The 8,721-nt window shown below is 35.3% G+C and overlaps 2 protein-coding genes across 5 annotated transcripts; both read left to right on the forward strand.

Moving 5' to 3' along the window:
• The first annotated feature begins 912 nt into the window (after positions 1–912).
• LOC139106570 (low molecular weight phosphotyrosine protein phosphatase 1-like) lies at positions 913–2,975 on the forward strand. Of its 3 annotated transcripts, none has more exons than XM_070663450.1 (6): positions 926–1,006; positions 1,074–1,255; positions 1,473–1,663; positions 1,784–1,945; positions 2,038–2,118; positions 2,619–2,975. In XM_070663450.1, the coding sequence occupies exons 2-6, from the start codon at positions 1,216–1,218 to the stop codon at positions 2,967–2,969; spliced, it is 825 nt and encodes a 274-aa protein (XP_070519551.1). In that variant the 5' UTR covers positions 926–1,006; positions 1,074–1,215; the 3' UTR covers positions 2,970–2,975. The 3 variants fall into 3 exon arrangements, with proteins under 3 accessions (XP_070519552.1, XP_070519551.1, XP_070519553.1); XM_070663452.1 differs by adding an exon at positions 2,306–2,391 and having other exon boundaries at positions 946–1,255; positions 2,619–2,760; XM_070663451.1 differs by having other exon boundaries at positions 913–1,245.
• A 138-nt stretch (positions 2,976–3,113) lies between these two features.
• Hisrs (histidine--tRNA ligase) lies at positions 3,114–6,999 on the forward strand. Of its 2 annotated transcripts, XM_070663435.1 has the most exons (6): positions 3,114–3,440; positions 3,995–4,306; positions 4,868–5,080; positions 5,160–5,381; positions 5,484–5,985; positions 6,071–6,999. In XM_070663435.1, the coding sequence occupies exons 1-6, from the start codon at positions 3,324–3,326 to the stop codon at positions 6,544–6,546; spliced, it is 1,842 nt and encodes a 613-aa protein (XP_070519536.1). In that variant the 5' UTR covers positions 3,114–3,323; the 3' UTR covers positions 6,547–6,999. The 2 variants fall into 2 exon arrangements, with proteins under 2 accessions (XP_070519536.1, XP_070519538.1); XM_070663437.1 differs by lacking the exon at positions 3,995–4,306.
• The last annotated feature ends 1,722 nt before the right edge of the window (positions 7,000–8,721 follow it).

The following is an 8,721-nucleotide window of genomic DNA, read 5'->3' on the forward strand; positions in this document are numbered from 1 at the left end:
CGCAAATGTGAATTTTGAAACAAAGAGGCATCAACAATGTGGATCCTTTGTGTAAGAATTATATTCAGAATAATAATTTAATATTTAAGATTTTCACACATATCTATAACTTCAAGATTTTAATACTCGTAAAAATACAACTTTTTTATCATAGATTTTGGATAGCTTTTTATTTTTAAATCTTATTAATTTTTTTTTAATTTGATGGTTAAAAAATGTTTTTATCATAGACACTGATCGGACTTTTTCAACTCATAACTCTATTGATGTTATCTGGTGTCTTGTTTTCTGTTGCTGCAATTTCACGTTTGATGGAAATAATGATAATCCTGCTGTATCCCACAGCAGTATTTTTATTACGACAAGCTTCAAATTTAATTATTGTGAATATATATAGTTAAAGTCTTAATTTTAATTAACATCTTTTTAAATATTATTTTTCACATTTTTATTTCCCTGTTAAGTGACAATAAGAATTATTAATAAGAATATTTTATTAAGCATATAATATGTGACCAAGACCGGGGTAAAATAGCCCCATGGTCAGTTAATTTTTAATACTTGGTCGTGTACAGATTCTAACAATCCTGACGGTAAAAATGACATCCTCAACGTTTCACAAACTATGTACACTTGTTAAATATGATCTGGTGACAACTCAACAAGACTCGTCACCAATAACTGTTCAGCTCGATATGCAAATTCCCTTTATACCATATAAAAATAGTATTCTTGAAGAAATACCTCAGGATATTCTTCTTTTGAAAGACCAAGTTTGTACTGCGTTATTAGAAGATAAAGGTATCATTGAACCAACACAGAATGAACAACAAGATAACAGTTCGATAGGAGAGTCAACTACATAAAAAGTTTAATGATAAAAAAGAAATTTTAATTAAGAAAACAATTGTACAAATTAATTATATAAAAACTTGACACAAACAAATATTTCGTGATTATTATACATATATTATATATGTATAATTTATTTACGATAAATACAAAGGTATACTTTCAAGAAAATTTACTGCGTTACTGGGTTACGTTTCTGTTATATACAATGCATTTTTTAGACTTGTTTAATCTTTGGTAAATAATTAGAATCAAGAGGAATGTTTTGATGTTAGCAGTTAATGCAATAAATGTATCCAGAGGCTGTATTCTCGAATTGTGTAAAAAAGTTTTATTTACGAAAGTGATACTGACCGACAAGGAATGAATATCGAAAAGAAAAGAGTTCTTATGGTTTGTACAGGTATTATAATTTATTAACTTTTCATTATTACAACGTTTATGTAAGTGCAGCATTTAAGGTTATATTTTATATTTTCAAAAATTATTAAATTAAATGCAAATATACATATAATTTGCCAAATATCTCAAAGTAGTAATCTTGTGTTTTTTTAATATTATATTAATATGTATGCTGCTTAATGCTAAAGCTTGGAAATTAATTGATTTTTTTATTTTAGGTAACAGTTGCCGTTCGCCTATGGCAGAAGCGATATTTCAGAACCAAGTGCAAAAGATGGGTTTGACTGATTTCTGGGAGGTTGAGAGTGCTGGAATTCTAAGATATCACATAGGCAATGTTCCTGAACCCAGGGCGATGTCCACGCTTCAAAAATTCGAAATTCAAAATTATTCTCATATCGCGAGACAAGTGAGAATTATAATTTTTTAATTCTCATTTATTTACTTGTCTATCAGTTTTACATATTAGTTGTTAAGTTAAAGTATTATTTGTAGCAAAACTTGAATTAATTATTAAAATTTATTTTAGATTACAACCGATGATTTCTATAACTTTAATTGGATATTCGGAATGGATGAATATAATATTCACGATTTGTATGCAATGCAACCTGAGGGTAGCCAAGCAAAGATCGAGTTACTTGGGAAATATGATCCAGCTGGATTGGTAGTCATAAAGGATCCTATTTTTGTATGTATTATACGAGCTATCTTGCCAAAAGAGTAGGTAACAAAATAAATAATTATAATTTAACTGTATGATCAATGGATTTTGCTTGATAGGATACTGGTATTGATGGATTTGAAGAAGCATTTCAACAAGCTTATAGAAGCATATGTGCATTTCTGGAAATTCATAATAAGGTAATAATCTTTATTTTTTCTTTTTAATAGTTTGGTCAATTATATATATAAAAAAAAAGAATTGAAGCTTAATGAGTTATATTTTTAAAAACGATAAAAATTTATTAATTTATTTTTAAGATAGTTTTTTGTATCGTGTATTCCAAATATTACAAATTTTTATAATTAAAATAAATTTTGTTTTCAGATTAATATGCTCGAAAAATCGAAATAAAAAATTGTTGCGTTTCACAGAAATGTTAGAAAAGAAATCACTTGTCAGAATTTAATTCAGTAAGTTTAAAAGTATTATTTTTATTATGAAAAAAATTCCATCGTGAAATTAACCGCGTAGTGTCAAATGTGCGTTGGAAGATCTTCCTTCCACCTTATCTCTTTTCATCATTCGCGTTCTTTTATGAGATCTGTATGCAAATATTATACATATTAAAATTATTCTAGTAAATCGTTATATTTAAATTAACAATTAATACACGTGTTATTTTTTCCTTTATTTGCAGTATTCTGTACGTGAACCAACGCACACTCATCTGTTCTGGATTTGCTCGTGTTCCGAAATTTGGAACGTTACGTTCCAGATGTCTTACTCGTCCCAAGCGAGTGGGAAGTCACACCTACACTTTTCGCACGTTATAATAAAATCTCCCTTCTTCCTCGTGCAGGAAATTTTGCAAAAACCACAGAAAGAATTAATTATCCACGCATTTATAATACTTTCTAGTTCGAACGTCGAATTTTACATACTTGCTTTGCTAATAAGTGCAAGTAAAATGGAATGCCGGTGGAGCTATAGGGAGCACGATTTTTTTCACAAATTCACAATTCTCTCGTATGCAATTATGAACGTATAACGATAATTTTGCTGGTATTTTTTATTCTTTCTCTGACGTTCTACATGTAGGCGTACACACGCCAAGGTTACGTACTACACAATTAACACACGAATGAATATCACCTAGCTGTGTGTCCGCCTCACGTGAAGAGCAAAAGGTGCAGTGAGAGGCAGGACCGCGGTCGAGCCTCTCTCGAGTGAAATGTGCCGCGAGGCCCAGGTGGTATTGGCGGAAATCGCAGCGGTAAGGGAACTGCACGCTCGCTCATTTGCACGGTGCTAAAGGCGCAGTAGCTCAGCTTCCCCTAGGTTATAAAGCAATGCGCCGGCGAGCGGAACGCACGGAATCGGGCCTGCGAGATCACCGCGTGCGATGCCCTACATGCTGACGATGGCTGACGAAACATCGAGGAACACGTTGCTGAATCGCGTAAAGGAGCAAGGCGAGGTGGTGCGACGACTGAAGGCCGCGAAGGCCGACAACACGCAGGTACGTGGAGGAACTCTTTAACCCTTTGCCTCATCTCCCAACCTTCCGCCACATAAAAATCCTCGACAGGACCACCTGACAGATGTCTTTTCCTCGAAGGCGAGACTTCGCTTTGTACTTAATTATACCCTGTCATCGCGTCACCGTCACTTCCTTCTTTCGTGAAATTCGTTCGCCACGCACGAGGTAGTCTAGTCATTTCACCTCGGGTCTTGATTCTTTAAAGTTTTTATCTTGCGCGTTGCGTCACGCTACCTGGATTCACGTCTCGATCTCTTTTTCATTCCCGTCGTTGTCAGGTTTGATAGCTTTTACTTTCCTACTCGACTTCTTTTTCCCATTTCCAAGTAGAACAAAGAGCAAAAGTAAAACGGCTCTTTTTACCAACAAAAAAATTGGTTAGTGGAAATTTAAACAGACGTTCAGCAAATATGATGCAATTTCCTTCACAGTATGATAGCAATTTTTATTGATAAATACAATGAATGGGTTCTTTCCTCTTCTTTTTTGTTACCATTGTTTCTGATACTTTAGGGAGATATCTCATTTCTTAGGAAAACAAAAAGCCATCTGACATAAATGTTGAGTTAAAGAGCTTAAATGATGATTTTGCTGACATCAGTTATGTGTGTGGCTGGAGCCCAACGTCCAAAGACACCGAACTGTATGATATATTACGGGTTATTCTTTATGATGAACTTGCCAAATGGCCACATCTAAACAGGTGGCACACTAACATGCAAAGCTTTACTCAGGAAGAACGCCTAACATTTCCTACTCCAGGAGTATCTCTCACTTCTTTGGTGAAAAAGCTTGAATTGCTAAAGAGCACTGGCAATATCAGCAAAGATGTATTAGACAAAAAGGTGAGGCAGCCAGTTGTTTGCAAGCAAGGCTGCCATAAATTATTGCATAATTGTGATGAACATAAGCACAAAGAGAATTTTTCCAGTATGAGAATTCTCCAACATCATAAATTGAATTTCCAAAGAAATTCTTTTCTTTCAAAATTTTATAGAACTGAAAATTATTTGAAAAGATAAAAGAATAGAATTTTTGCTTCTATTAATTGTAGATTATAACAATAATTAATGGCAGTTTTTTACTAGCTTGCCTACTGATATTATCTCTGCTGTTTCGACTAGTTTGATAAATCAACATTGAGGGGACTTTTCTCTTTCATTCTGGTTGTCTTCTAATTTCTCCATCCACTCACGATGTTACGTCTAATACGCATCAATACTTTTCCTGTTGTATGGAAACGCAATTGCAACATATTGATGTCCACAACGTCACAGGTGGGTACGACGTTCCCGATTATCAAATCCTGGATAATTAAAAATGAAAGCAACACTATGTGGTTTTTTTTTTTTTTTTTTTTTTTTTTTTTTTTTTATTAATGGGATATTTTATTTGTTTGATTATAGATAGCAGAGGAAGTTGCCAAGTTGTTGAGCCTGAAAGCACAGTTAGGAGAGGAGAATGGTTGTCCTCACAAACTCATTCTCAAAACGCCGAAAGGTACGAGGGATTATAATCCAGAGCAAATGGCGCTACGATTGAGAGTGTTGGAGAAAATAATATCAGTATTCAAGCGTCATGGTGCTGAAACGATAGATACGCCTGTATTTGAGCTAAAAGTAAAAATTGTTATTGAAAATTGTTGTTAAAAACAACGATAATTTTAATTTAATTAATATTAATATCGATTTTGCATAGGATGTCTTGACGGGTAAATACGGCGAAGACTCCAAGCTTATTTATGACTTAAAGGATCAGGGTGGCGAAATTCTCGCACTTAGATACGATTTAACAGTTCCTTTTGCGAGGTATCTGGCCATGAGCAAGATATCTTCTATTAAAAGATATCACATTGCCAAGGTTTACCGAAGAGATAACCCAGCAACGACTAAGGGTAGATATAGGGAATTCTATCAGTGTGTAAGCACAATATACATTTTATTACATTCTAAAAATATTACATTTTATTAGCATTAGCACTTTGGCATTGATATTTTTTTAAATTTACTTCGATATTTTTAGGATTTTGACATTGCTGGCCAGTATGATCCGATGTTACCAGATGCAGAATGCGTCCGAGTTGTATGCGAAGTTTTAGAAGCTCTGGACTTGGGACCATATTTAATTAAGCTAAATCACAGATCTCTGTTGGATGGGATATTTGCTGCATGTGGTGTGCCACAGAGTAAATTTCGCAGTATCTGCTCCGCCGTGGATAAACTGGATAAAAGTCCATGGGAGGAAGTGAAAAAAGAGATGATGGAGGAAAAAGGATTGGACGAGCATATTGCCGATAGAGTCGGCAAATATGTTTCGCAATCCGGTGGAGTGGAATTGTTAGCCGAATTAAGAAAAGATAAAGAGTTAATGAAACAGCCTGTTGCTGTACAAGGTTTAGACTCTATGGAATTATTGCTAAAATACTGCAGCATTTACAAAATTCTGGATAAAGTCAAATTTGATTTAAGTCTCGCGAGAGGACTCGATTATTACACAGGTGTTATTTACGAAGCTGTATTATGCGGTATGTATATAGTAAAAAAATTTTTTTTTTTTAATTTATTAATGAAATGCATATTATGAATAATTTTGACAATGATTTTTTGCAGGGGACGATGTCGGTGTTGGTAGTATAGCAGGTGGTGGCCGTTACGATAATTTAGTTGGAATGTTTGATAGTAAGAACAAAAATGTACCTTGCGTCGGAGTATCAGTGGGTGTTGAACGAATATTCAGCGTTATGGAAGCAAAATTAGCAAAGAAAGGCATAAAAACCCGCACTGCTGAAATCGAAGTGTTTGTAGCAAGTGCACAGAAAAATCTACACGAAGAGAGAATGAAAATATTAATGGATCTGTGGGACGCTGATGTTAAGGCAGAGCAGTCTTATAAAAAGAACCCCAAACTTCTAGCGCAGTTGCAACACTGTGAAGAGAATGGCATCCCACTGGCTATAATCGTCGGAGAAGGCGAACTGGCGAAAGGTGAAGTTACATTAAGAGTCGTCTCAACGCGAGATGAAACTCGCGTGCCACGTAGCAATCTCGTCGAAGAAATACGAAGAAAATTAAATATGTTATTATAGCATTCTTGTATACATTTTTGTCGTTGAAAAATCGAGATCTGTACAAGAAATTATTTATATCACATTTAGTTTTATTTTGATTTGTGTGCCGGTAAGTTAATTTATTAAATTTTACATAAATTTATATTATTTTGCACAAAGTGGTAAAACCGTGATAAACTTTTTATCACCGATAGATGCCAATAGAGTAAAGTTACAACAAATGAATACATAAGAAAATGTGAGAATGTTGTAGACTTACCACACGGACATATAGACACAATTTTCCATAGAAATAATTTCCCTTAAGTAAATTTCTTCGGATGTAATCTGGTATTTAACCAGATTATAATTTAATTCTAATAATTCACATATTTAATCTATCGCTTGAGAAACCAAATACATTTTTTATAATTTATTCTGCAAGAACATGTCAATAAAATATCAAATTTCATAAAATATGTTTTACAATTAGTCGTTTCTGTGCTATTTTTCTTTAAACACTGACTAAAGATTTAATGGCACAAACATCGCTTGAGCGATTGTAATAAAGGTCTAAAAGACAATTATTTTGCGATTATTTAATATATTTTATATCCAATTAAATATATTTTTAAGTTAATAGATTTTAATTAAAAATATAAAGATTTCACTATTTCCCGATTTTCTTCTCATTTCTTAATAATGCTAAGCCAGACATGCTATTAAAATTTACAAGTTGCAGAATTATATTAATCCATGTATGCTGCTTATGCTGCATATGTATGCGGTATATGTATGCTATGTATGGCCAACGCTGATTGGTTTTCTCGTAGAAACCCAGCGCGCCGACCAATCACAGCGCTTCATCGATCGCCTGATCGCGAGCTCGCATCAGTCTACATGGACTCGTGCTACTGCGTACTACTAGAGGGCACGGCGAGCACGCGGTTCGAGTTCGAAACGAAAATGTCGAGGCATCCGTGCGTCGTAGCCCGTTTCTCGTATTGAATTTGACGATTTGAGACGGTCGGGAGTATCGTGGACTATCTCGCGAGTGTCCAGTGTGCGAAAGAATGACTCGACAACTACTGCGTACTAGAGGTCACGGCGAGCACGCGGTTCGAGTTCGACACGAAAATGTCGAGGCATCCGTGCGTCGTAGCCCATTTCTCGTGTCGAATTCGAGGATTTGAGACGGTCGGGAGTGTCGTGAACTATCTCGCGATCCAGGGCGCGGAAGGAATGACTCGACAAGTGCTACCTGAGAGGAGGAGGAGGCCCAGGAAGGGTATCCTGCCCCAGCGGAGCAACCCAGGGGTAAGTAGTATCAGCTTTCCTTCCAAATTACATTCCGAATTACATTCTAAATCTACATATAATTTTGTCATTTATGTTATAGATCAAGAGGAACTCCGCTGTAGTGCAGTGAAAAAAAGTGCTGCACGCCGATATTAAATTAAACGAACCGCAGCCGGTTTGTCGGTCATTTCAGGAGTGCCGCTAAATTTCGGGCATTTATTTTAAAATTAATTTTTTACGGGAGTGCATTCGCGAGTTTCTAGTGCGCGGAAGGATGGCTCGTCACGTCCCATCTGAGAGGAGGAGCAGGCCCAGGAGGCATCCTGCATCGGCGGAGCAACTTTTAGGTGAGAATAAATTCTTTTTTATTAATTTTAATTAAAGAATCAAATACAGACGCGTTATTTCTTTTTTTTTTTGTTTGAACATTAATGATTTTCAGCACGTTTACATTAATATGTTTAATTTTATGTTACAGTCACCGGCAGAACTCATCAACTCCGCTGAATGCAGTTTGGTAAGTCACATAATTTATCTTTCGTAATTTGTCGGGTCTCTTGAATCTGTAACACGTCGTCGATCATAAATTACTCAATTATAATAACGCGTGCGAATTAGGACATTGCGAATAATGACGCGAAGCGTACGTATTATTTGTTCTTGTTACCATACACTTTAGAGCTTTAGAAAGTTGGTTATGAATCTTTTCTCGTAGGGCCGGTATTTATAGGGTGCATTTAAAAGCGCAATCGCTCAGTGAGTTTTTACATTTGATTGGAATATTCTTTCGAATCTGAAAATATCTACCAATCAGATGTAAGAGCTCACTAAGCGGTTGCACTCTTGGGCGTCAACGGAATTCTCCAATAAAAATCTAGGTGATCTCTCATGTAAACCGGGCACTGTAGACTCTTG

This window comes from Cardiocondyla obscurior, linkage group LG11 (assembly GCF_019399895.1).
Source record: "Cardiocondyla obscurior isolate alpha-2009 linkage group LG11, Cobs3.1, whole genome shotgun sequence".
NCBI classification, from domain to species: Eukaryota; Metazoa; Arthropoda; class Insecta; order Hymenoptera; family Formicidae; genus Cardiocondyla; species Cardiocondyla obscurior.

Excerpts from the sequence above, each read along its gene's own strand:
- LOC139106570 (XM_070663450.1), top strand. The coding sequence starts at position 1,216 with ATGAATATCGAAAAGAAAAGAGTTCTTATGGTTTGTACAG. Across the intron at positions 1,256-1,472 it reads AGTTCTTATGGTTTGTACAG|GTAACAGTTGCCGTTCGCCT; the intron begins GTATTATAATTT and ends TTTTTATTTTAG. Across the intron at positions 2,119-2,618 it reads TTCTGGAAATTCATAATAAG|TATTCTGTACGTGAACCAAC; the intron begins GTAATAATCTTT and ends CTTTATTTGCAG.
- Hisrs (XM_070663435.1), top strand. The coding sequence starts at position 3,324 with ATGCCCTACATGCTGACGATGGCTGACGAAACATCGAGGAACACGTTG. Across the intron at positions 4,307-4,867 it reads AAGATGTATTAGACAAAAAG|ATAGCAGAGGAAGTTGCCAA; the intron begins GTGAGGCAGCCA and ends GTTTGATTATAG. Across the intron at positions 5,382-5,483 it reads ATAGGGAATTCTATCAGTGT|GATTTTGACATTGCTGGCCA; the intron begins GTAAGCACAATA and ends CGATATTTTTAG.